The following is a 27,936-nucleotide window of genomic DNA, read 5'->3' on the forward strand; positions in this document are numbered from 1 at the left end:
GGTGCCCTGAAATTGCTTACTCCTTTTGAGTGGCTAAAGGATATGCTCTAACTGCCTATACACAGCACTGTGGTGATGGATTTTACCACTTTCTTCATACAGACTGCGTTTAGGCTCAGTTTGTAATGAGTTGTGGTGTGGCTGGCTCTAAGTAGTGTCTTGTCTCTTCATGATTAAACTACAGCTAGTAACTGTAGAAAATAAGTATTTAACTGCTAGCAGAGGCCCAGGCTGGCATGTTTGTCGTCTCTGAAATTTCTTTTTTTTTTTAGCTTGTTCAGAATCAGTCTGTGGAACCAGTGAGGTTGACTGGACCTACCTTCCTTCTGGCTCTCCCTGCTGTAGGATTTCCCAGAGGACTTTGCTGTTATATGCTACATGTGCTGCTTTGTGTACCTATCGTCTGAGCATTCTGTCTTGTGCATGGCTATAAACAGGCAGTGTGCTTGTTGGCTCTAAATAGTTCTCTCTCTCTCCATTCTCACCTTTGAATCATGTGCAGAACATTAAGTACATATCTGTACATCTTCAAGGTTCAGAAAAATCTTGGCTGTGAGCTATCAATTCAGTTCTGGTACCTGGAAGTTAGATTTGGGAAACATTAGTTCATTATCTTATTTTTGGTAATAAATAACTAGCCTCTTTTCCGTAGTCTCTAATCTTTTCCCTGTGGATTAGACCATCACCCCAAAAACTCTGGCTGGAGACTCAAGATGAAGTTTTCACTTCCCCTCTGGATCTTCTTCACCAGTTCTGTGCTAAACCATTCCAACTGCTGCTATAAATGAGACCGCGTAATGTGAAGCTCAAGTTATACAGGGTCTCAAAACCTTTCCAAATCCTCCCACTTAAGGCTAGATAGTTCTTATGCCCTGTTCTTCTCTTTGACATCTTATTTCAACTGCACCTTCCCTATTCTAATTACTCATTTTGGTTAATCAGGTCACTGGGCATTCACATCCATGTCTAAAACTGAAAGCATGAAGACCACCATGGACCTAAAGATGGGTTCTCCTGCAGCTAGCCAAAGTCTGGCTGCCTCTTTCATGTGTTAGAAATCCTGCCCAGATTAGCAAAAATACTTAGTTGATGAAGGCTATAGAGAGCTAGGTGTGGGTGCCTTCTTCACCATCTTCCTTTTTTAAATGCTCTTAGCATCTGTGGTGGACCCCTTGTCCAATGTATTTTAAAACATGCTTTTCGCTACTGCATAATTATAACAAAGAAGAATAACATTTGGGAAAAGCTGGAATTTTTGTCTCTTAAACCCTTTGCTTTCTGTATGTCTGATTTATGTTCTACAGTGACTGATAGCTACAGTGGAAGTTTCTGGTTCCAGTGGCAGCATGAGCTGCTGCACAGATGGCTATTGAAACTGTTGTTGGTTAAGCTCTTTAAGGAGCTTTATATGGATGAGTGGCTCATAGCTATCAACTCCCAAAGGTAAATTTGGCATGACAGGCTGAGGGCCAGTTTTCCCTATAAACTGTGATTCCAATGCCACCCAGCTGATTAGCTGAGCACTCACAGCTAGGTTTGTGTTTACCCTGGTGAAGCACATTTTCATAAGAACATAACATAAGAATGGCCGTACTGGATCAGACCAAAGGTCCATCTAACCCAATAGGCTGCCAACAGTGACCAGAGCCAGGTGCCCCGGAGGGGGTGGACCAAAGACAATGATCAAGCGATTTGTCTCGTGCCATCCATCTCCAGCCTCTGACAAACAGAGGCCAGGGACACCATTTCTACCCCCTGGCTATAATAGCCTTTTATGGACCTAACCTCCATGAATTTATCTAGCTTATCTTTTAAACTCTGCTATAGTTTTAGCCTTCACAGCCTCCTGTGGCAAGGAGTTCCACAGGTTGACTATGCGCTGTGTGAAGAAGAACTTTCGCTTATTAGTTTTAAACCTGCTACCCATTAATTTCTTTTGGTGTCCTGTAGCCCTTATATTATGGGAACTAATGAATAACTTTTCTTTATTCACCCTCTCCACACCACTCATGATTTTATATACCTCTCTCATATCCCCCTTCAGTCTTCTCTTTTCCAGACTGAAAAGTCCCAGCCGCTTTAACCTCTCCTCATATGGGACCTGTTCCAAACCCCTAATCATTTTAGTTGCCCTTTTCTGAACCCTTTCCAAGGCCAAAATATCTTTTTTGAGATGAGGAGGCCACATCTGTACACAGTACTCAAGATGTAGGCATACCATAGTTTTATACAGGGGCAGTAAGATATTCTGTATCTTATTTTCTGTCCCTTTCTTAATAATTCCTAACATTTGCCTTTTTGACTGCCGCTGCACACTGTGTGGACATTTTCAGAGAACTATCCATGATAACTCCAAGATCTCTTTCCTGATTTGTTGTAGCCAAATTAGCCCCCATCATATTATATGTATAGTTGGGCTATTTTTTCCAGCGTGCATTACTTTATACTTATCCACATTAAACTTCATTTGCCATTTTGTTGCCCAATCACTTAGTTTTGTGAGATCTTTTTGAAGTTCTTCACAGTCTGATTCTGTCTTGACTATCCTAAACAGTTTAGTGTCATCTGCAAACTTTACTACCTCACTGCTTGCCCCATTCTCTAGATCATTTATGAATAAGTTGAATAAGATTGGTCCTAGGACTGATCCTTGGGGGACACCACTAGTTACCCCTCTCTATTCTGAAAATTTACCATTTATTCCTACCCTATGTTTCCTGTCTTTTAACCAGTCTCAATCTATGAAAGGACCTTCCCTCTTATCCCATGACAATGTAATTTACACAAGAGCCTTTGGTGAGGGACTTTGTCAAAGGCTTTCTGAAAATCTAAGTATACTATATCTACTGGATCCCCCTTGTCCGCATGTTTAACCCCTTCAAAGAACTCTAATAGATTAGTAAGACATGATTTCCCTTTACAGAAACCATGTTGACTTTTGCCCAACAAATGATGTTCTTTTACGTGCCTAACAATTTTATTCTTAACTATTGTTTCAACTAATTTGCCTGGTACCGACCTTAGACTTACTGGTCTGTAATTGCCAGGATCACCTCTAGAGCCCTTTTTTAAATATTGGTGTCACGTTAGCTATCTTCCAGTCAGAAGGTACGGAAGCTGATTAAAAAGATAGATTGCAAACCACAGTTAACAGTTCTGCAATTTCCCATTTGAGTTCTTTTAAAACCCTTGGGTGAATGCCATTCAGTCCTGGTGATTTGTTAACGTTAAGTTTTTCTATTTGTTCCAAAACCTCCTCTAATGACACTTCAATCCAGGACAGTTCCTCAGATTCATCTCCAACAAAGGGTGGTGCAGATTTGGGAATTTCCCCAACAGCCTTAGCCGTGAAGACTGATGCAAATAATCATTCTCCGCAATGGCCTTATCATCCTTGATTGCTCCTTTTGTATCTCGATTGTCTAGGGGACTCACTGGTTTTTTAGCAGGTTTCCTGCTTCTAAAGTACTTAAAAAACATTTTGCCATTGTTTTTTGAGTTTTTGGCTAGCTGTTCCTCAAAATCTTTTTTGCTTTTCTTACTACAGTTTTACACTTAATTTGACAGTGTTTATGTTCCTTTCTATTTACCTCACTGGGATTGGACTTCCATTTCTTGAAAGATGCCTTTTTGTCCCTCACTGCTTCTTTTACATGGTGGTTAAACGATGGTGGCTCTCTTTTAGGTCTCTTACTATGTTTTTTTAATTTGGGGTATACATTTAAGTTGGGTCTCTATTATGGTGTCTTTAAAAAGTTTCCATGCAGCTGGTAGGGATTTGGCTCTTGTCACTGTGCCTTTTAATTTCTGTTTAACTAAACTCACTTTTGTGTAATTCTCCTTTTTGAAATTAAATGCCAGAGTGCTGGATTGCTGAGGTGTTCTTCTCCCCCACAGGAATGTTAAATGTTGTTATATTATGGTCACTATTCCCAGGTGGTCCTGTAATAGTTACCTCCTGGACCTGATCGTGTGCTCCACTCAGGACTAACTCGAGAATTGCCTCCCCCCCTTGTGGGTTCCTGTACAAGCTGCTCCAAGAAGCAATCATTTAAGCCATTGAGAAATTTTATCTCTGCATCTCTTCCTGAGGTGACATGTACCCAGTCAAATATGGGGATAATTGAAATCCCCCATTATTATAGAGTTTTTTATTTTGGTAGCCTCTCTAATCTCCCTTAACATTTCAATGTCACTATCACTGTCTTGGTGAGGTGGTCAATAATATATCCCTACTGCTATATTCTTATTATTGGAGCATGGAATTACTATCCATAGTGATTCTGTTGAACATGTTGATTCATTTAAGATTTCGATTTCATTTGATTCTACATTCTTTCACATATAGTGCCACTTCGCCACCCACAGGGCCTGTTCTATCCTTCCAATATATTTTATATCCTAGTATGATTGTGTCCCACAGATTTTCCTCATTCCACGAGGTTTCTGTGATGCCTATTATGTTAATCTCCTCCTTTAATACAAGGTACTCTAGTTCATCCAACTTTATTAGTCAAACTTCTAGCATTTGCGTAGAAGTACTTTAAAAATTTGCCACTGTTTATTTGTCTGCCTTTTCCTGATGAATATAACAAAATTTACATTACACATGGATGGAAAAGAGTAGAGGGAACATTGAGGGCATGCGCTGCTATGAAAGCTACAACCTTTGCTTTTTTTTTTTTTTTAAGTCAGAAAGGATGTTCCTAATAATGAAACTCTGAAGGCAGCTTGCGGGCTATTTGTATCTCTTAGCCTTTCCAAAACACCTTATTTTCAAATGGGTCCCAGGAAAGGCTAAGAGCTTCTGCCCATGTCACATTTTCCTTACAATGCAAGTGTAAAATCTCTGACCCTAGCCACACTCTGCCAGCTTGCTTAGGCACAGAGTTATGGCAGTCTGTTCCAGACCCTGCCTTGGTCCTGTGCTTAGCCTGGCGTGCCTCAGGGCCCAGGAGCGGCCCAAGGCAGGCTACAGCAGCTGGCGCCCTAGGTGGGGTGGCACAATTGGCGCCCCTGCCTGCACAGCTGTGATCAGGCGCCCGGGCCAGTGGCACCCTAGGCAGCTGCTTAGCTTACGGGCCACCCCTGTCAGGGCCATACGATTGCCAGAAGGTTTCAACAAAAATACCAGACAGACTTGACATTACATCACGATCTACATTACAGCCTATTTAGAAAATACCCGACATTTATATTTTCTCAATTTGTTTCCTGAACAGAAAGCTCAACTCCTAGACTATCTGGTTCAAAAGTGGACACCTGGCAACCCGCGGGGAGGGGCCATGCTTCTGGTTTGGGTAGGTTCACATGGTAGCAGAGGGCCACGAACCCCTAAACGGCGGGAGTTGCCAGATGTATTTGGACAATTCTGTGAAATGACCCTCCCCTGTGCCGCTGCTCATGTCCTACCCCCCCCCCCCCCATAGGGTCACTGCCAGGGTCTGCCACCAATGGTTCTGGCAGCTTTGCTTCGAGGGGAGGGTCTGAATCCGACACCCCACCCCACCCCACCCCTGGGTGCAAGATACGGCTCCAGCCTGGGGCAGCCTCTAGGCCTGGGAGCACAGCACCTGGCTGCAGGCCCCTGCTCATCCTGGGCCTCTTGCTCCCTCCCCCCCCCCCCCGTTCCCCCGCAGGCAGGGGGATGGGTGCTGTGTCTGTAGCTGATCTGTGAACTGGGCTTCAGCCATCTCCCCTTACTAAGCAGGGGATTATTTCCCCTTCCCCTCCACCAGGCGGAAGGACACAGGTAAAGCATAGCCGTGCGCAGGGATCTATCTGAGCGCTATGGTCGGGGAGGCAAAGCGGCTCCTGCTCCCGGAACTGTTCGCGAGGGGGAGGCGGGTTCGTGGGGACCCTCATCGGGAACGGACGCGCCTGCCGGAAGTGGCCGGGGGGAGCAGAGACGGGGTGCTCCTTCGTTGCCCTGACGCCCTGTTGTGGCCCGGGACGAGCCCCGGCGGGATGTTCACCCCGGGAACGGAGAGCTTCCTGCGGCAGGCCAGGTGCGCCCCCCCCGGCTCAGCCAGACCCTTCCTTGGCTAGAGACGTGGCCGGCGGGGGGCGAGCGCTGGGCGGCCGGGCGCCTGCGGGGGGAGAGGGGCTGTTGTCCGACCCTGCGTGGGGGCCTGGTTCTGCTCAGAGCTGGGTGTGTGGCGGGCGGGGTGGCGCGGGGTGTGTGTTGCGGGGGTCGGGGTGTGTTGCGGGGTGTGTGTGTTGCGGTGTGTGGTTGTGCTTCGGCGGGTGTCTCGAGCAACAAATTCCCGAGGCTGTGAATGTTCCCAGCGCTTTGTGCTCCCACGGGCAGGGCTCCTCTGCCGCTAGCATCTTACAAGCTCAGTGGGAAGGGGGGGATTCTCCCCACTGCCCAGGCGGGCACGCTGAGGCGCGGGTGGGAAGTGACTTGCCCGATCTATCGGAGCCAGAAGGGGACGCTGCAAGTGCAGACGGGAGGCAGCCTCTTGGAACTGGCAGCCTCCACTAAGCGGCTTCCCTACTGCTGACAATTGGCGGTGGAAGCGGGTGCAGCTGAAAACGATTCCAGATTCAGCCTGATGTCGCTCGGAAATACTGCACTTTCCTAGAGCTGCTGGGAATCCAGCAAGGTGTTGCGTTCAGAGATTTGCAGAGATCCCTGGGTCTTCCTAGCTTTGGCTTTGTTTCCTTTGTGGCAAACCAAGCGATGAAATGGCATGTTTTGAGGAGATATTAAAGGTTTTTTCCCCTCTCCCTCCCAGTTTAGTAGCCATAGCTTTGAAGTGGTAGTAGTTATTTATTTATTTTAAAAGATGCTTGCCATTTGAAAAGAGGCTCTGAATTTGGCTTCTTGAACTTGAAAAGCTAGTAGAAAGTGCATAGCACAAAAATAAAGCGGAAATGGTTTTAAAGGAACAAACATTTCAGACAATTGAAATCACAGAAATATGTTTGATACCACTATTTTCACTTTCAGGTTAAGAGAGCACTGGAATGCAGACCTGTGTGTAGAAGAATGTATTGCCTCAGCACTCCCTTTCTTCTGTTTTTATTTCTGTGTGTTAGACCATAGAATTTAACTGGTTTAGGACTTCCTAATTTCTGTTTCTTGTCTTGACTAGGGAGATCCAGGATGAAGAACTGAGGAAATTCAGTTCCCGAATCACAAGCCTTCTCCAGAATCATGACTTGGGAATTGAGACCATTGACTGTTTGCAGAGACTTTTCCTTATTGTTTCAGCCACAAAATATGACCGGAAGTGAGTGAGAGGACATTTTAAGCTTTGTTAGGCAGTTACTGTAACAGGGTACTGTCAGGACTGTGTTTCCGTATTCTAAAGATCAGTATTACAGGGAGAATTGAACCTCTCTAGTCCAGCACCCTCTGGAACTGAGCAGTGCCGGATCGCAGGAGGTCAATATTGTCCAGCAGCATTACCAACACTTCCACTGCTTACTAGGCTCTTAGAAGACATTTGAGGTAAATTAGAGTTAAATAACAGCACAGGACACAGAACCAGGGCTGGTGGCAGTAAACAAACTTTATGGAACCACAGGAAATTTGGTCATATCCATGATAAGTGGACACCTGGCTAACTGAAGTCATGCTGGACCAGAGAGCACTGGACTAGGGAAGTTCAACCCATATTACATGCTCTACTTCCTTTGTGGGTTACATTTGCAGAGACCAAAAATTGTTGTTGTTTTTTTAATTGAATGTATCTAACAATATGATAGTGTACCTATGGGCAAGTGCTATGCGCTTATAAATCTATTACTGTCTGTTATTATATAACATCTATATTTATGCACCTTACCTGAAAAGTAAATTTTGTGAAAGTGGAATTTGTGTGTGTATAAGTTTGCCTTCTGTTTCTGTAACAGAAAATATTTTCTTAGCATCCTCTTCAGTGTACTATTCCCAGTAACTGTTTTTCTCTTAGAATATAGATGTTGAAACTGAAACTTGTGTTTCTCCAGTACACATGAGATACAAAGCATTGTGTTCTTGATGGATCAGAAATGAAGGCTAGGTGTCTGCAAAACATTTCCTTTACTGAAAACACTGTGCGAGTTGCAGATGTTGAAATACAATCCACTCTCTTTCCCCTTGCAAACTAGGGTCCCTGTTTAGCTTCTGTTAAAGTAAGTAGGGAAAAAACCTCTCTGATTTCATTTGATCAGGCCTTATTAAAGGAGTGAAATCCAGAAATGCCCATACTGAAGAGGTTGAGTAAAATGAGATTACTTATGGCCAACTTCAAAGATTATACCATATCAACACTGTCAAATATGAATAAATAAACATCCTTTTTCTTGTTTTTTTTCTATTATGATGCCTTGCCTGAAAGACTGGCTTTTATTTATATTTTCTTTGTAGGTTGGATAGCAAATTTGTAGAGCTGTTGCAGACAGCGTTGTGTTTGCCCAAGTGTCCTGAGCAGGTTCAGGCTCTGTGTGCTGCCATCTTGAGAGAGATGTCACCCAGCAACTACATCGTCCTGTCCTGTGATGAAATCCAGGATGCAAAGCTGTTGAGTCTAGTGTCCTCCATCCTCTTGGCTCAGGTAGATGAACTCTGCTGTTAGGAATCTTGCCTAGTCAACGCAGATTTGCTTTCTGACTTCGGTACCCCTTCACTTAGCTCAAGAGGGCCGTGTCCAGACTCAGGGATTCTTTCGAAAAAAGTAGCCTTTTTTCGAAAGAACTTCCCCTGCGTCCAGACTCAAGCCGCGTTCTTTCGAAATTATTTCGAAAGAACGCAGCTTTTCTTTCGATGGCGGTAAACCTCATTTCACGAGGAAGAACGCCTTCTTTCGAAAGCTCCTCTTTCGAAAGAAGGCGTTCTTCAATGTAAAGAGGCCGTCTTCGAAAGAGAGCATCCAGACTCGCTGGGTGCTCTCTTTCGAAAAAGCGGATTTCTCTTTTGAAAGATCCGCCTGCAGTCTAGACGCGATCTTTCGAAAGAGGCTCTTTCAAAAGATGCTTTCGAAAGAGCCTCTTTCGAAAGAAGCCTGCAGTCTAGACATAGCCGAGGAGTGAAAGTTACTTACATGTGTATAAATAAGAACAAAGAGAACTTAATGTATGCTTTGTTTGGAGTCAAATGGCTAAGTTTGCTGTGTAGTCAAGATGTGATAATGAGCTATGGAAAATCAAGGTGTGCATAGCTGAGAGGCTGGGAGCAGTGGGCTCTGTGACCTGGGGAGTGGGAAGGAACCTTTCGGTACAAGCTCCTGTAATAGTTTAATCTACTGCTGCTCATGCCTACAAAGGCAAGGATCCAAAGAATTTATTGTGGATTCTCCTTCTAGTCTGTTTATAGTGCTAGTTTTTTATGCTCAAATATAAAAAACAAAATACATAAAAACTCTATAGCAGGAATGTGAAAGTGTAACCATATACATGGTGAACCAATGAGCCTGAACATTCCTGGTTACATGCAGGCTCCCGGTATGCATGGGGAGCTGGCTTAAAAGCTGGCTCCCCATGTGCAATGGCTCTTGGGGAGCTACCTGCTGGAGATAACTTGGCATGCAGCTGTTATCTCCCATTGGGCAGGAGAAGGTGGTCAGAGATGATCCAGATCCAAGGGGGAGGGAAGATCTGTTTTCACGTGTAATCAGGTTTGGGTTGTGTTGCAAGATTCTAATGTACCTTTACTTGGGTAGTAACTTATTTATAAGCGCTCCTCCCCCCCTTCACCAACAAGCAGTTTCATAGTTAAAATGTAATCATTCCAGAATCTAAATCTGACTTCTCATCTCTGTATTTATCCTGGAATTAGAAACAGAACCACAAAACGGTTACTTTATTTCAATATTGCTGGCAGTTAATGCTGCTACTGTAACTCTTTACAGCAGGTGGCACTAATGAGCAATGTCCAACTTGATGCAATGAAAACAGGAACTATTCAGCAGAGCCCTTACAAAAAGGCCTCCTTGTCTTTCATTCTTGCCTGTTAGTGTCTCCTTTTAGATGGGTTTCTTTCTCTAACTGCAAGGAAGTGAGGCGGATGTGGGAAGTGAGTCATTCATTCTGTTTGCCTACTTGTCATAGCATCTTGGTCAGTTCTGTGTACTTTGCCTAGACTTGTAGCTTTCTAGAGCTTGTGGCCTTACTGTTGCCTCAAAGAGGCAGCTGCAGCAACTTTCTTCCCTGGCTTCTCTGCCTCTTGCACTTCTATTTATTGGGAGGGTAGACTGGCAGATGTAATTTTAGACACTGGACATTTATAACAGGGGAAGGACAGTGTCCAAGTGACATGTAAACGTGTTAAAACCTGGAAATCTGCCACTGATCATAATTTGTTCAGGCTTCTCTCTAAAAAGCTTCCAGGGGTGCATATCAACAGCATGATGACTTGGTTCCTTCAGTTCTTCTGTGTCGCAGCTTTGTAAGCCTTTTCCTTTATTGTAGGCATCTCTAAATCACAAGCTTCCTCTTTAATGTGTTTCTTTGGTCCATCTGCCCATGTGAATGGTGAGGGTATGGGAATGGGAGTATATGTATATTGGCCTTGGGAAGAGTTCCCAAGTGCAGTTTCCTCATCTCTGTAAGGTTCTGTAGCTTACCACCTAATTGTCTGCTGTTTCCTAAGTAGGGCACACATGTGATCACTAGTGAACAAGGGGGTCCCACAGGTTGCTGTTGATTTTCATCTTTCAGCTCAAGAGGGTAAGGTGGCTAGTTGGGAAGACTGTCAGAGACTCTGAATACTTGAATTGGTTTTAATGTCTGCTGGCATGATGATTTTGGAGGAGGAAGAAAACCATTGATTCCACTAAGGCGGCCTCAGAAGCTAGGGTATATGCCTGTCATGTTAAAGGAGGGTAATCTTTGTGGGAAACCCATCTTCCCTGACAATGCAGTCTGATTATGCATCTTAAATCACAGCAACAATTTCCAAACAGGCTACGTTTATACTGTGCTGTTTTGCGCAAGGAATAGGCAAAGGATGTGAAGCATGGAATATCACCATGCCTCATTTGCATAATTAACGAGCGGCTGCTTTTTGCGCAAAAAACCCCTCTTGTGCAAGAGTCGCTCTTCCATATTTTTTTCAGGAAGACTGGCTCATGCACAAGAGGGGGGTTTTGCACAAAAAGTAGTCATGTAGACGGCTCCTTTTTGGCTAAAGCCTCTTGCGCAAAAAGTGGCCACTCAACTATGCAAATGAGGCATGGCGATATTCCACGCTTCGTCTCATTTGTATATTTCTTGCACAAAACAGCGCAGTGTAGACATGGCCAAAGAGTTTTATTCTCTGTATAGGTACCAGCTAACTAGACATGATAGAACTAGGTATGTAAAATCCTGTTTAATTGGTTAACGGATGAAAGTGGGAGCGGCTGAGCTGGAGCGCCCCCTGCCTGTGGTGGACTGTATGGGTCTGGAGCGGCTCCCTGCCCACAGTGAGTGGGGAGCTGCTCCAGCCCCCACTATTTTACCATTCACATCCCTAGTTGGAACGTGTTCGTTCAATCTGAGTCAAAGCCACAAGCCTTGCATTTAATAATCATATTGGCAAATTCACCACTAGAGATTATAAGGAGGAGTTAGCTCTATTGTTTGCCTTTACGCTCAACCAGCATGGATGGAACACAGTACTTGGGGAGTGTCCTCTAAAGCCATTTTTAGTAAATGAATTCAATTTTAAATTGTGGCTATCCACAGACTTGTTTCTCAATCAAATGTTTTCGCCTTTGGACTCTGTGGCTTCAGCTTGTATAAGAGATCTGTGGACTATGGTAAAATAGCTGCACTCAGCACCAGAGCAGAATTGCTCTCACCTAGGGGTGTGTAAGACTGAAACCATTAAAAGTTGCAAATGGTCATTTTGTTTTAATCTTTGCTTCATTTTAAGGGAAATAAAAAGGCAGAGGTGTTAGCAGTGGGGCAACGTGTTGTAAAAGTCCTGGAAGGACGACTGCCCGAGAGCCAGAGCTCACGGCACCTTCTTCCTTTACTCTCAAAGATCATCAGTCTTTCTCCAGCAAGCTTAACTGAAGGTAAACGCAAGAGAGTCCTGCAGGGAAGGAACAAACCACAGTCATGCAGCATAGTGATTAAAAAGGGGTTTTGAAGGCTTAGACCATGAGTATGACTTGAGACGTTGGCAAATTGCCTTTATAAACAGCACCTATATGCCAGGGAAAGGGACACTGATCCATTGAGGATTAGGGCTGTTAGCGACTTGTCGACTATCCGATAAGCAAATGATTATTGGATAGTCGAGTAGCCACTTGATTGGTCATTTCCCCCCACCCTCCCATTGCTGCCTCTATCAGACACAGGCAGCAAGGTGGAGAGGAGTAGGAGCCCCGCTGGAGGGAATCAGATTTAAGCGGGGGGCAGGGGAGACAGAGGCACAATGGGGAAATGGGGCGAGTGGGGACTGCTTCAGTCCCACTGGTGCTGGTTCTCACTGCCCGCTCTTCTGTGTTTGAAATGAACAAGAGCCTTCTGGGGCTGTTGTTTTCAAAAGCAGAAGTGCTGCTGGAGCATGGGGTGAGCGGAGACTCAAGCAGTGGCTTACAAGCCAGTTGCCCTCAGCACTGTCTCCGGGTACAGCCTCCCCTCCCTCCCCCACTGCCTCTAACAGAGGCAGCAGGAAGGAGATCGGGGATGCTGCTGGGAAGCAACCCTTGTCCGCAGACCTTGCCACCAAGCAGCCCCTGTTCGCATTGGCCAGGGCTAGCCACGGACAGGAGCTGCTCAGGCAGCAGTCTCTGTCCATGGCCAGCCCTGGGTGCCACAAACAGAAGCTGCTCCAGCACCAGCATCTGTTCGTGGCAGCCAGGGATGGCCACAGAGAGAGGCTGTTGCCTAAGCAGCCCCTGTATGTGACCAGTCCTGGCTGCCACAAACAGGGGCTTCTGGACTCAGCGCGAACCAGGACCTAGCAGTCCTGCCTCACGCTGATCACCGTGCCTCTGCATTTTAAATATATTAAGAACCCAATGGCTCTTACTACATTTAAAATGCAGAGCAGCAGCATGGGTGGCTCCGGAGCTGGCTCCTGGAGCCACCTCTGCTGTAGCTCTGTATGGCAGCGCTTATCGACTAATTGTATAGTCGATACAAATTGTATTGATTATTTGATTAGCCAGATAATTGCATTTTAATATCCTTCTTTAGGATCGGTCCCTTATTTGTACTATGCCCTCGAGCATGCTAGACACCTCACAGGACAGAAAGGCACTGTCTCTTTAGGGCAGAGAGATCCTTCCTATGTGTGTAGGGCTAGCACCGGGCCCTCTGACTGTCACATGGCAATATAAATATATATCATAAGGAGCTTGAGGTGGGGACAAAAAGGCTCACATGGCTTCCCAGTTTGTATGTGTCTGTTAGTGAGTTGAGAAGAATAGCCAGGCTTTTCATAGCGCCCAGACAGAAGTGAGAGAAATGGCAGGGAATTTGAGAGGTGGGGGTGATAGACTGGTGAGCAGGCTTTGGGAGAGCACTCCAGTCCTGGGGGGCTTGATGGGAAAGGTACAGAAATACTCTTATGCAAAGGAGACGCTGTACTGTGCTGAGACAAGGTGCCGGAGTTTGCTGAGATTTGCGCTTCTTGGACAGTGACTGGGGGAGGCTTGAGGGAGGATGTTGGAATGAAGTATTTGCACTTGCCTGGGCTTCACCTGCTACATTCAGGAGGAGACAACTACTTAGGGGATAGAGAGCTTCATGCTACAGGGTTCAGACTAATCACCACTCCCTGAATGAAGGGAAACCTTCCCCACAGGCCATTTATTCCATTATTGTCCATTACATCTCAGCTTCTGATACTGTCCACCTGATATTTGCTGTCGGAGACAGGACGGGGAACAGATCTACCACTGGGTTGATCTGGATTACAAATCCCAGGCACTTGTGTTTGCTGTCTGACTTTGGGCTGAAGAATTGTGCCGAACACTGATGAGATTACATGTAGTAAGGGGAAAAGGGTGGGAGTGGGAATCATAAAGGAAGCTGTGAATGGAATACAAAAGATGCTGGTCTCTGAGCTTGTGTAAAGGTAGAAAAAGGATGGGGGTGTGAAATAAGGATGTTAAATTGCGGTTATCTGGCTAATTGTATGATTAGTCAATAAGGACCACTCTGCAAAGCAGCAACAGGGGTAGCTCCAGGAGCTGGCGTAAGCCGGAACTGAGCAGTCCCAGCTCCTGCCAGCTCCAGGAGCCACCTGTGTTGCAGCTCTGCATTTTAAGTGTAGCAAGAGTCCGGCTCTTACTACATTTAAAATGCAGAGGCGCAGCATCCCGGACCAGTGTGAACTGGGACTGCTTGGTCCCAGCTCGCGCTGTGTCTAGCAGCCCTTGTTTGCGGCGGCCAGCCCTGTCCGCTGCAAACAGGTTGGTGCTGGAGCGGCCTCTGTTCATGGTGGCCAGCCCTGTACAGCTCCTCCCAACACAAGCTTTTGCTTATACTTATCGGATAGTCGACTACTCGCTAACATCCCTAGTGTGAAAATCACCTTGAGAGTTTGACTCTGAAGGAATTCCTTTGCTCTGAGAGAAGCCAGAGTAGAGTTCATCTGGCAGACTTAGGATAGGTTTAAAGTGTACTAGTTCAGGAGCAGTTTTTAGTGACTAGTGCACTGCAGAGCCCTTTGCTATGATGAATCTAAGTCTGATCTACCTAATACCCTAATGAATTTCTCAGAGGGGTATCCATGCTGGTCTGTAACTGAAAAAAACTTAAACAACAACGAATGGTCCTGCGGCACTTTAGATGGTGTTATGAGCTTTCGTGGGTACAACCCACTTCTTCAGATGAATGGTGCCCAGGAAAGTTCGTGATACTACCTACATTTTTTGTTAGTTTCTTAGGTGCCACAGAACCATTAATTGTTTAGGTTTTTCCTAATAAATATGTTAATCTTTAAAGTGCCACAGGACTCTTTGTTATTTAACCTGGTCTATGTTGCTTTCCCTCTGTAGATCAGACCAATCTGGTTAATAAAAGGATGGTTGACTGGCTGAGATATGCAAGTGTTCAGCAAGGGATTGCACAGCCTTCTGGAGGCTTCTTCTCCAATCCCAGAGCAAGGCAGGTGAGAGTTGAAATCTGGAGTTCCTGGCAAAGTCAGTCACAGTCGTGTTACCACCTCCTATCTCCTGCTGCCACCGCCAGGCTCCTGAGCTCGGTCAATTTTAGGAAAGGTGATTTAAAACTGCTGCTGCTGTTAGCCAGCTGGACAGCCAGTGAGTTCCATGGTCAGGTACGTGGGGATCAGAGTTTGGATTTCAAACTCTTAGGCTGATGGGGATATAGAGATAGAAGCATCTTGCAGATTTTGGTGACAGCAAGGCTGTATGTTGAAGGCCATTTATCTAGAAATGGAAGGTTGTTGAAATGTGGCTTTTGAGGTAGACGGGAATAAAAGGACTTTGAGGGCCCCTTCCAGGGAAAGAGACCTGCACCTTCCCATCCCAGGCCTCTGGTTGTCAGGGTGGGCCTTGTCTTCTCCATATGTGTAGTATACAAATATGTTCAATGACTCCACTCATGTGATTGGACTCCACTTTCCCTTTCCCCAACAATCTCTACCTCAAGAAGCCCCACCACTTTACCCAGTTTATCTTTTATCTCCTAGCCTGGCCCTATCACAGAGGTGGATGGTGCGGTTGCCACAGACTTCTTCACAGTGCTCTCAATTGGTCAGTATTACACGGAGGACCAATGGCTCAACATGCAGGCCTTTTCCATGCTGCGCAAGTGGCTGTTGTGCTATGGCGATGGGGCAAACAGCCCTCATTCAGGTACTGGATTGTGGCACCGGGTGTGTTCTTAGACAGTTAGGTTGGGTGGTGTTTTGCAACCCATGTAGGATGAGTTTTCTGGTGTAGTCCTGAAAGGGTATTTCTTGGCTTCACCATGAAACCACCATTTGGTTCAGTGCTTTTTGGCACTGTCCCCCTCGGCTGATGTCTGAGTGAGTTCAGCAGAGGTTTGGGGGTTGTTATTGAGAGGCATTGGAAGAAATGAATAGCAGGGGATGCCAAGGCTAGCACTGTTGTGAGGGAAATGTCACAGGGAGCCTGCTGAATGACCATGATTTGATGTGACAGAATGAACCACTTATATAGGATGTCAGGTTTCAGGAAAAATCCCTCCAGGCTTCAATGAAAAAGAAATGAATGGTAGAGAGAGTGGGGCAGCATCCCCTTTGGTACTGTTGTAATGTTCCCACACACCAACAGAATGTTCCCCATGGGATTGAAATCAGGTACCACTTCCCCTCTGAGACATACCAGGCTACAGTCCAGACCAGGAAGTAACTGTGAGCTGGGGGTGCCCATTACAATGCCTTGCTGTAGCATTGAGCCTGGAATGATAACAAACAGCCTTCAGCATGTCAGTCACTCCCAGTTCTGTGTGTGCTGCAGCCAGCCAGGTGCACCTTAGTTTTTACCAGCCTTGGTCATACTGCAGGGTGACCCCAGTCCCTGAAGTTTCCTTAGAAATGTATATCCTCTACTGTCTGGATGCGACAAAAATCCATCATTCTTAAATGTAAAGGAGTAAATGCTCATAACTTATTACCCCAAATGGAGTTATCCAGACACTTCCATTTGAACTCACTGGATTAAATTAAAAATAGTAAAATAAATTTATCATATCTTACTATAGATTTTAGAAGTGTGCATCTGTCTGTCCGTCCGTCTGCGAGTCCATTTGTTCAAGAACTCCTCCTAACAGTAAGAGCTAGGTCCACCGAATTTGATATGCAGCTTCCTCAAATCATACTTAAAAGCAAGGTCAGGTTTTGGTTGTCCCAGGACAATGGGATGTGCATGAAATGCGATTGTTTTGTATCAAAGGCAAATGGAGTGGTGTGACAGCAGGGACAGTTTTATACTCATGCATGACCACAGGGGGGCAGCAAGTGCCCTAGTGAGCACTCACTGGCTGACAACACAGGCCCTGCCACACCAGACTGCCGTAAGGAGTAGCTGCTGGCTGCTACGTAGCCCTGCCCCCCTAGGTTGGACCCCGGAGAGCACCGGCAGGCAGCCTGCCTGGCCTACCCTGGGGAGAAACTGGCAAGTGGGGTGCATGGCCCAGGGCCAGCCCTGGACATGGACAACGCTGGATAAGTCGTCTAGTTAACTATAAAGAGAGATTTTATAATAAAGAGGCATAAAAGTTAGAAATGCACCTGTTAGAATGTCCATTGTTTCCCCTCTCTGCTTTGCTGACTGTTCATTACTTAACTGCTCACCAAGGCAAGCACACTTTACTTCCTTTGTTTAGGACAGACCTGACTTCTGGCTGGGCAGGACTGTGGGGTTCAGATCGTGTGTTGTTAATATCATACAGGGGACTCTCATAACTTCACAAGCCATGTTGCCACACATATTTTACCAGGACAATTCTGACCAGCAAATTAGAAGTTTCCAGGTGGCCCCTTACAAGGCATACTTTGTACAAAGATTATCGCAGTAGTGATGGCGGTAGTCCATCATACCATTTCCTCCCCCTTGGTGAGCTGGATGGCTTGAACAGCCTCTTTCATAGATGTAATTCTTGACCGGTATCATGCAATGTGTGTTCTGCAATGATCTCTTCTCTGCAGATGACCGATCAGAGGTAGATGGGTCTGTCATGTCCATGGTCTCTGCTACTTCCACCTCCAGTCGCCTGCTTCCCCCAAAAGAGCGTCTGAGAGAGAAGGCTTTTGAATACTGCCAGCGGCTTATCGAGCAAAGCAACCGGCGTGAGTTATGGTTTGGATATGCTGGACTCTCATCAGAGCCCCTTAGTGTCGTTCTAAACAATCGTCACAATCAGCTTCCTCCTGGGGCTGAAAGCAAAGTCTTCCTGCTGGCCTGAGACTCGGCCCAAGAATCTATTTAAGTTGCCTGACTTTGATCACTGTATGATTCCCTCATGCCTGTGGAAGTGCAGGAAAGGGTCTGAGGCAGTGTTCCCTGGAAGCTGTGTGCTTGGGCAGCCACCCAGGAGCAACTCAGATTAGGGATGTGAACAGATAACAGTTAACCAGTTCCCCAGGGCCAGCTTCGCCCCCAGCCCACAGCCTGCAGTGGGAAGAGGGTTTCTCCAGCCCTGGCAGCCAACCCTGTGTGGCTGACAGCTGGAAACCAGCAGCCAGCCCCAGCCTGGGGAGGGGGGGGGGGTGGCCCAGGGCCCCACTTAGTTGGTTAACCGGTTAAACATTAGGTCAATGTTTAACCGATTAACTGATTAATTGGGATTTTGCATCCCTAATTCAAATGCCACCCAGCTGATGAGCAGAGCACCCACTCGTCCACGCTCCTATAGGGCTGCTGTGTGGTCCGTAAGGATGCCCTTTGTTATGGGAAGGTCCAAAGGGGCTCAGTTCATCATTTGTTTTGGAGGCTGAAGGAAGAGCATCCACCGATCCAATACTGGACTTGGCAGCATTAAATCCATTCCCAGTAGAACCCGTGTCAATATCAGCAACAGTGCCCAGTTTAGCCATGACCCAGCATGGACCAGGGGACTGAGTTTGATTTGTTTATCTATTAGGGGCCCTGAAAAAACCAGATGGGGACCTGCAAAAAGCTGTAAGTACAAAAGGGGAAGGGGTGGGGGGAGGAGCTGTTTGTTTGTGCCGTTCTGATCTTGCTTTGCTTTCTTGTGCAGTGTCTCATTGAGGCTGTCACTATCATGGATATCATCTGCAGGCAGGACGCCTCCTACGTGTACCGGACGCTCTCCTGCCTGAAGATCTTGCATGGCCGAATCAGCGGGGACCATTCTTATGCCAGGGCACTGCTGCCCATTGCTCAGTTCTTCCTGAACCACAGTAAGCTGACAGCGGCATGGTCTCTCCTCTCTACGGCTGCTCAGAGATCGGTTGGGTTGCTGTTGTTGTCACGCCCTGTTCCCCCAACCTCCATAAGCTTTGGGAGTCTGCAGTAACTTTGCGCGCCCTCAGACCTCTGTCAGAGGCAGGGTTGGATCAGTAGGCGCTGATCATGGCTTCCTACCACTCTCTTCATGTGTCTGCCACTGCCCTATCTCAGTAGTGCCGAGCTGGCGGCCTTTCTCTGTGCCTCTCCCGCAGCAGGTGCTGCTGGGACAGCTCCAGACAGGCTCTGAGCTGGGCAGTCCAGTGCTGGAGATGCAGGAGCTACCCTGCCTCTGCTACTGCCCTGGCTGCTGCTGTTGTACAAAAGAGAAGACGGTCACTTTGGTGAGCCACTCTAACTGTGCCAGCCCGGGAAGGACGGCTGCTGGGTGGGCGGAGCTCCTGAGTGTGCCTTCCCCCCCACCAGGTGAGACAGCAGCGGTGGATTCTGAGGCCATTTACAGGCACCTGTTCACCAGGATTCCTGCTCAGCTCTTCCACAGCCCGATGCTGGCCTTCGAGTTTATCCAGTTCTGCAGGGACAACGTCCGGTTCTTCACAGAGAACCTCAGTCTCTTCAGACAGAGCTTCCCAAACCTCTTCAAGGTCCGGGGCCCGGGGCTGATTCAAGCACTGCTCTTCGCACACGTGTGTCCTGCAGTGGCAGCCCCCAATGTGTCAAAGGGGCGGCTGTCCATCAGCAGTGTCCACATCCTCACCCCTCCCTACCAGTAACAGAATCTGTCCGTATTCACCCCCACCGGTTACACACTTGGCTCAGCAAAGGAATGGAGGAGGAGCTGGGGCTAGAGATGGTGTGGGGATGAGGGCAGAGTTGAGCTAGGGGAGCACAGGGCTGGGGCCAGAGCTGGCCTGGGAACAGCATGGGACTGCAGCTGGGGCCAGGCTAGGAGCAGAGCAGGGGCTGGAATGGCGTTGTGGATCGTTAATGCTCCCTCCCTGTGCCCCCCACTCCACTGCTCCCACCCCTGTGGTGGCTGGCAAGGCCCTGCTGTACGCCACCCCGAATGTTCCTCCACACGTCCCTGTTCGGAGCCCACTGCCAGACCCGTATGGCAAACAGGCTGAGGCGTAGAAGGACTCAGCCCAGTTTAAAAGCATGTGTGTGATGGGGGGTTAGTTCTGCATCTATTGGTGGTTTAGGGCCTGAAAGACTGCAGGAGACATCTGTGACCTGGAGGTGTCTGGGTTTATAATACAGCAGTTGGGAGTGGGCAAGGGAGTAACAGGTTGGGTCTCAAATGGTAACAGAAGAGGAGTCAGCGGGCTCTACCCCAGGAGACTAACTGGCCAGTGGAAGGGCTCAGTTCCTTGTTTGTCCGAGCACCCTGGAATTCCTTCATTGGAGTCTGACAACACCCAGGCCAGCAGGACATGATTGGAGCGGGGCAGGGGAGGCTAATTCTCCTGCATTAAGGCTTAGAAACTCCAAGTGACTAGTTCTGAGATCAGCCCATTGCAGGTGGCTTTTGGGAGCACGTGTTGCATCCTTGCAGACACCCTTTTGGGAGGCTGAGAGGTAAATCCATCCCTGTGCTGGGCCAGCCTGAGTGCCTTTTGAAGCACATTTTGTGCCTCTCCCCAGCTTTGCCTTTGCCGAAGTGGGAGAATCCTGGGTTGTGGGGAGGGGAAGAGTAGCAGCCCTACTACTGCCAGTTTGTGTGAGTCTGTGTCTCTTTCCCTGCAGCTTTTAGCATGGAATAGCCCAGCCTTGATCTCTGAGTTCAGGGACCTTCTCCCGGCTCTGCTGGGTGCAGACACAGCCATCGAGATCTTTCACTTCTTGCTTGATCTGCCATGTTTGACGGCTGCTCTGGACGTCCAGCTGAGGTAACATCCCCTTCCCCTCCTCTCAGGGCGTTGACACTGGGCAGCGTCCTGACCCACCCTTTGAACCAGAACTAACTGTTGGAAATGGCTGCCCCACACCCAAAGAACATGCATCACCGCATCAGTTCAGAGTGGCAGCTGCCTTAGCTGGATTTACAAGGGTATGTGAAGCATCTGACCAATAGCGCGTGCAGTTCTGCTGCATGTGTATAGATAGGGACAGTGAGGTCTCATGCTTCTGAGCATAGGCTGAGTCCAGAAGGAATTTCCATTCCTTCCCTCATGTCCACGTCTGAGCAATAAGCAGGGGTCGGTCATAGTTCCCCCTAAGCTGTGCAGCCATGCAGCTTGCCATTAAACCTTAGGCAGGAGCTATTAAGCCCCACGCAGGGGCTCAGGGCTGCAGTGAGGAGAGGGGAACCGCTCTCCGCCAGCCCTAGCACAGAGCTGCCGCGGCCAGTAAAGGGGAGCTGCCCAGGAAAGCCCCAATCCCTATCCCACCTTGAGCACCCCCAGCCTGAACATCCCCCTGCACTCCAAAACCCTCATCCCCAGCAGCACCCCAAAGCCCACATCTCCAGCCCTGAGCCTATACTCCCTCCTGCACACCAACCCCCAGCCCAGAGCTCCTCCCCAAACCTGGAGGCCTCTCTCCTGTACCCTAAACCTTTCATCCCCAGCTCCACCCTAGAACCTGACCCCCCAGCCAGAGCCCTTGCATCCTGACCCTCTGTCCCAGGCCTGAATCCCTCAATCCCAGGCCTACCCTAGTGTCCGCCTCCCCAACCAGAGCCCTTGCATCCTGATCCTCTGTCCCAGGCCTGAATCCCTCAATCCCAGTCCTACCCTAGTACCCGCATCCCCAGCTGGATCCCTCACAGTCCTGAGGGATCCCAGCCCTCTGCCTCCGGCCTGAGCTCCCTCCTATGGCCTCACCTCCACCACATGAATTTTGTTACGTGCACCAATATGAAGGTGACATCACTTCTACATTGAATTTTCTTACGTGCACCATTCCACGCAGGTGTCCTTCCCCTGGAGGGTGCAGAATTGGGCACTACCAGAGGGAGGATGCCAGAACTCATGGTCTCGGTTAGCCAGTCTTAGGTTTAGGCTTGGAAGGATTCCATTTTTATTGGCAAATGTGGATTTCCCATACACCCACAATGATGAAAAAATATTTCCATTGATGATGATCAAAATATTATAGATGGGCATGGTCATAAAAATGCTGCTTGATTAGTTTGGTTCAGGGATATTTACTTTGTACATTCTGTGTTTTAATAGTTATAAAGCTTTAACTTTCTGAGTCTCCAGCATGTAATAAGTCATTATCTAAATGCTTCCTCTCCCCAGTTTCCTGAAACTGTGAACATTTGGATACAATTTTTTGAAAGCTTAAAACTAAACATTGATATTATCCATCTCACTGATTAAAAAATAACAATTCTGCCAGGCCTGCTTATGTTCCTGTCCTCTCTTCAAGCAGACATGAAGTTCAAATTCTGTCCTGGGAGGGTCATGTGTAAGGCCCTACCAAATTCATGGGCATGGAAAAATGTGTCAGGCGCTGTGAAATCTGGTGTTTTGAGTACCCTATACTATATAGATTTCACAGGGGATACCAGCGTTTCTCAAACGGGGAGTTCTGACCCACAAAGGAATTGCGGGGGTTGAGGGGGGTTACAAGGTTATTGAGGGGGGAGAGTCAGAGTATTGCCACCCTTACTTATGTGCTGCCTTAGAAGGTGGGCAGCAGGAGAGCAGCAGCTGTTGACTGGGCACCCAACTCCGTAGGCAACAGCACAGAAGTATGGGTGGCAATACCATACCCTGTCATCCTTCCTTCTGTGCTGCTGCTGGCAGTGGCTCTGCCTTCCCAGCTGGGTGCCCAGCCTGCAGCCACCGCTTTCCAGCTGCCCAGCTCTGAAGGCAGCATTTCTGCCAGCAGCAGCATAGAAGTAACAGGGTAGCAGTTCAACCCCCCCACAATAACCTTGCATCCTCCCCACACTCAAACCCCTACAATTGCAAATCATGACACTTCAGATTTAAATAGCCAAAATAATTACATATGTTTTTTAAAATCCTCTGACTGAAATTGACCAAAGCGGACCGTGAATTTGGCAGGGCCTGTCATGTGAGCATGGAAGGGAACACTGGGTAACGTGACATGACTGGCTTCTTGCAGAGGGCGAGGTGGGGCTCACTACCCCACGTGTGGTCTGTTCTTACCCTGGGGATCTCCTGACTGTGAGCACAGCGTGGGAGGCTTGGAACGGAGACTCGCACTGGAGCTGTGTGCTGGCAGAGGGGACTTGGGGTCACAGGAGCTGACAGGATCGCTGGGCCCCTGGACAATGTGTCGGAGGGTGGGGGGTGGCTCTGCCCCTGGATAGGGTGGGGCCTTGGGCAGAAGGAGTGGGGCTGGGGCAACCAGTCCTCAGCACCGCCCAGGTGGCATGGCATTCCCCTCCCCCGCTGACGCTCTGAGAAGCCTGGAATGCGCGACATGGGATCCTGAAGCGTGCTGTACGGCGCTCTGGCCAGTGCCGCCGCAATAGCAGTGGTGGTCAAGTGCTCCACGCTCTTTAAAATCACTGGGCCCCGGGGTAATTGCCCCCTTTGCAGCACACACACAGGCTGGCACACGTGCACACACCCCCATCGGCGAGCCTGCCTTCGGTCGTTGTGGAGCACTGGGATCTGCCCCTTTGGACATTGCACCATCCTCTGCCAGGGCCTGCTAGTGACCAGCTGGAGAGAGCTAGAGGGTGGCACTGTGCCTAGCTGCTGAGGGATGGTGCAGTATGCCCTCGCTCCTGTCTGTTACCCAGCATTCCTTGTACCCTGCCTGTTAACCCTCTTGCTGTCCTGTTTGGCCACCCTAGGAATCATTTTACTCTTGGGACTATTTGAATGAAGCCCGACAGTTTTGGGGGAGGGGGATTGATCAGCTGTGGAGGCCTTTCAGCCTTGCCATTCCCTTAATTGTGACCTAGGCAGTTTGCTGCTCTGTTCCCATCGCTTGTGTGTGCCTGTCACTAGATCTGCCTCCACTCCCATCTCTGAGCGAGCTGCCTGGGATCCTGCGGCAAAGCCAGCCAGCTGCCTGGAGGCCTTCCGCCACCCGCTCTACCGAAGCACCTTTCAGTATCTCCTCCGCACTGAGTCTGCCCCCAGAGACTCCCCTGAGCGGTACGTAGCTGCAGCCAGCATCTCATTCAGCTGCATGTGCAGAAGAGGGGAGACTGGGGATGCCAGGGCTCCAGGAGGAAGAAGCAGCCCTGCAGTCAGGGATTTGTGTGGGGAGAGAGCTGGGGTTGCTGTGTAAGGTGAACTGGCTCCTTTGTGCAGTCACAGCTGGGACGTGGTAGGCGTGTCCCTCTGCTCTTCGGTTCTGCAAGGCGTTCGGAAACGGGCAGGGCTGGGAAGCTGGGATTCTTCAGGGAAGCTGCTTTGCTGGTGATGTTGGGGTCTGTTGCCCACAGGTTGGCTCCTCTTCGCCAGTTGCTGGGGTCCATGGCCAGCTGTCCACGGGTTGTGCAGTGTGCAGACACGGTCCCTGTCTTACTGCAGCTATACTTCGGCGTGGTGAAAGAGGTAGGCTCCCGGCAGACTGGGGAGTTGGGTTCCTGTGTACTGCTGTCTGTGAGCTTCCCTCTGCCATGTGAAGAATATCCATGGGAGCAAAAGGGTTAAAATCCCTCTGGCTTGGGTTCTTGCTCGCTCTGGGAGGGGGCCTGCTTCCCTTTGCTCTGGGCCTTAATGGGGGGTGTAAATACCCAGGGTCCTGAGTTCCCAGAGTCAGTGTGTGAAACTGTAAAGGGAATTCCTGGGATTGTGAGTGTTTCTGCAGGGAGCGAGCCTCTAGGATCAGGCTGAGAAGGGCAGGCTGCCTCCTTGTCTCTTTTAAGGAGAGGGGGAAAGTAGCCCAGCATTGCTTGAAATCCTCCAAGTGCAGGCAGCAGCAGGACGAGCGCAAGGCTCCTGCCCGTACTCAGATCAGGCTGCCAGGCTCCTCCGGGCTTCCTTGCCCCTGCCCAGCCACTCTGGGTTTGGCAGCAGTGGCTGGGCATCGGGGGGATGGCGCTGAAGGAAATGCTTCTCCCTCTCCAGTTTGCAGATGGTCCCCTGATAAACCAGCTGGTGTTGGTGCTGCTGGAGAGGAGCGAGCAGCTCTACGAGCTCCCGGCGTTTAAGGCCGACGTGCACAGGTGAGTGGGAGAGCGGATAGACTTGCCAGGGAGTTCCCAGCCCATCTTGCTTGCCAGGAGTAGCCAGTCTTGGCACGATTCCTGTGAGGCCCCTCTTCTGAGGGCGCTGGGATGTGCCCTGCGGTCGGCACACCCAGGGAGAAAGCAGCAACTCGCTCTGTCAAGAAAACCATGTGGGTCACAAGCATTTGGAAACCAGGGCACTGGAACTGAGCCCCTGGGATGGACAGAGCTGCAGCGAGCTCCCACCCGACCACGCCCAGAGCCGCTGGGCATTGCAGTCAGGGCCTTGGTCACGCACACCCTGATCGCAGCGCCTCCGCGGCCACTGTCCCACACTGCAGCTCGGATTTGCCGTCCGCAGACATGCTCTTGCTGGTAGTCACTGTTCAGGCTCCTGAGTGGGCAGAGCCATTCCTCACTAGTAGGCCCTAATCTGGTGAACCACCTGCTCTGATCTCTCTGGGTGCCAGGCATTTTGCTGAGCCCAAACTTGAGATGGGACTGGCTCTGGGGAGAGATTCTGTGTGAGGGACAGTGCCCCCCTCTGTGTGCTGGCGGGTGGCTAAACTGAGAACTGCCTAGTGCTTTAGGGCTTGATGCTGCTTGAGGCCCTGGATGCTGCTGTAACAAACAATGGCTCTTGCTGTGCCTGCCCCAGCTGCAAACGGGGCTGGCGATACCTCTCCTTTGTCCAGCACAGTCAGATTGGGGGCAGCTAGTGGTCCGGAGCCATAACTTCTCCCTTCTCCCCCGGCAGAGTGCTGAGCTCCCAGCTGGTGCTTCTCTGTAAGCTGCACCCCTCCCTGATAGTGGAACTGTCCAAGGAGCTGCTGGAGTTTTCAGGAACTGTCAGCAACATCCGGAACAAAGAGGGTATCTTCACCTCCGTGGTAAGGAGGCGCCTGCCTGCCTCTGCTCCAGCAGATCCCCTCCCTGCAGCCCCCCTCTACAGGCTCTGTCCACAAACTTCCTTCTTGCCCCTTCAGTGCAAACTAATCTCACCAGTCCCTTCTTAGAAGGACTCTGCTCTCCATGGTGTCTCTGCAGGTTTGGGCTATTGGCGAGTACATGTCCGTGTCCTATGACAAAAGATGCACAGTGGAGCAGATCAACAAGTTCTTCGAAGCCCTGGAGGCCATGCTGTTTGAAATCACGCAGCTCCGGCCCTCAGCCAGCATCCCCAAGTACTCGCCACGCGTCATCACGGTTCTCATGACAACCCTGACCAAACTGGCATCCCGCAGCCAGGATTTGATCCCCAGGTATGAAACAGGGCAGCAGGCCAGGATTAAATTGCAGCTCGGCCAGGTCACCAAGCAAATGTTTGTGGTGGTTCGTTCTGTTGGCTGGTAGCCCTAGTGAAAAGCCCAAAGACCCTGGGAAACGAGACGGCAAACCGTGAAAGCAATAGAAGAGTGTGATTGGAGGGAGCGTGCTTTGTACGTGCGTCTGGGTAGTGGTTGGAGCAGGCTCCCTGGCTGCCACTCAAAGCTTGCGTGTCTCTGCATGGCATACCCTGCCCCACCCCCAGACGCAGCGTTCGTGGGCACGCGTAGCAAGCAGAGACCTACTGCTCCCCTCTCCCCAAGGAGTGCGCCACCTGGACACACACGCTGACCCCAGCAGCCGTTTCCTTTGAGTGGCATGTGGGGCTGTAGCACACTGCCCCAGGGTCCCATTGGGAAGCCACCTAGTTACGCATGTCCTGGCCGGAGCCTGCACCTGATATCCCACCCCCTTCTGCACCGCAGCTCTCTGCTCCAGGGCATCAATCCCTTCTGCACCCCTTCCTCAGGTTAGAATCCTCTCCTGCTCCTGCACCCCCTCCCAGAACCTACACCCCAATCCCCTGTTCCAAGTCACAACCCCCTCGTTCACCCAGACTCCCTCCTAGGCCCCACTCCCCTTCATGCCCCTCTGTCCCCTACTCTGAGCTCCCTTCGGCACCCAGCCTCCATCCCAAACCCCACCCCCCTCTGGTAAAGTGCGGCCTGTGATCTTCCCAAATTCTTGGGGTGCCCACTCTGGGCGAGAGAGACTAGTGTAGTGTAGGCAGTGGGTGATCCCAGCCACTTATGGGGCAGCGGGGCAGCACGCTCACTGTTGAGGAAGCTCCCGCCCATGCTCTGTCCAGCGGAGGTGGGTGATGGGGGCAGTGTGCTTTCCCCTGTAGACTAGATCTAGTTTTGAAGCAGCTTTATGAATCTCTAGCTGTTCTCTTGAGGCTCCTGGCTCCGGGCTGTGTCCTTCCCTCCTGCAGGATGTCCCTGTTCCTGTCCAAGATGAGAGCGTTTGTCCAGAGCCCTGCCATGGCCTCGGTGTACAGTGAGGAAGACAGCGAGGAGATCCTGACGCGGGCCACCGAGCTGATGAACCTCTTGAAAATGCCCAGCGTGGCACAGTTTGTGCTGACGCCCCCAGCGGAGGTGGCCAGCCCCCGGTTTCACCGAGACACTAATGTGTCCCTGCCTCTCGCCATGAAGACGGCCAGCCGGCTTTTAGAAAGGGGGACTGGCTTCGTGCCAGGGTGAGGTGGTGGCTTTTCCGAGTGCCCGCTGCCTAGCTCTGACAGGAGAGACTCGGCTGGCCCCAGCCTGGGGTCTGACTAACCTGCTGCTGCTGACTCTGCTTGCCGGAATGGGGGGGAAGGAGGAGGGACGGGGTGCTGCCCCGAGCTACGCTCCCCCTGGAAATGGGCAATAAATGATGGAATAGAGGCAAATTTGTCTCCAAGCCTGACTGCGTGGGCTTGCTCTTTCCTCTCCTGAGTGGCTGTTCTGCCCTTGGCCGCTGCAGGAGCATGTCCATTGATTCCTCTTGTAGGACTCAGGTCCTGGGGAGCCCGGTGAGATCACCCTGCCATGCAGGAGCAGCGCACTCGCTCTGCATGTGCCCCAAGCAGCCAGCCCTGTGATACAGGTGAAGGACACTGGCTGTTTGTGAATTGGCATTTTCCAAGAAAGCCAAAGGCCCCGCCTGTCCAGGGGCTGTTAGCTGGAGGGGTCCAGCCTGCTTCCCTTCAGCCAAGAGCTCTGGGCT

The 27,936-nt window shown here is 49.6% G+C and overlaps 1 protein-coding gene across 1 annotated transcript; it reads left to right on the top strand.

Moving 5' to 3' along the window:
* Positions 1-5,825: 5,825 nt before the first annotated feature.
* On the top strand, positions 5,826-27,630 carry AP5Z1 (adaptor related protein complex 5 subunit zeta 1). Its single transcript, XM_075899651.1, has 17 exons — positions 5,826-6,008; positions 7,101-7,238; positions 8,360-8,546; positions 11,846-11,990; positions 14,928-15,040; positions 15,584-15,749; positions 17,567-17,707; positions 18,502-18,539; positions 18,619-18,781; positions 19,254-19,432; positions 20,535-20,677; positions 23,726-23,875; positions 24,169-24,280; positions 24,797-24,894; positions 25,655-25,787; positions 25,945-26,159; positions 27,158-27,630. The coding sequence occupies exons 1-17, from the start codon at positions 5,968-5,970 to the stop codon at positions 27,426-27,428; spliced, it is 2,433 nt and encodes an 810-aa protein (XP_075755766.1). The 5' UTR covers positions 5,826-5,967; the 3' UTR covers positions 27,429-27,630.
* Positions 27,631-27,936: the final 306 nt, after the last annotated feature.

The sequence above is a fragment of the Pelodiscus sinensis genome, chromosome 16 (assembly GCF_049634645.1).
Source record: "Pelodiscus sinensis isolate JC-2024 chromosome 16, ASM4963464v1, whole genome shotgun sequence".
In the NCBI taxonomy this organism is placed as follows: domain Eukaryota; kingdom Metazoa; phylum Chordata; order Testudines; family Trionychidae; genus Pelodiscus; species Pelodiscus sinensis.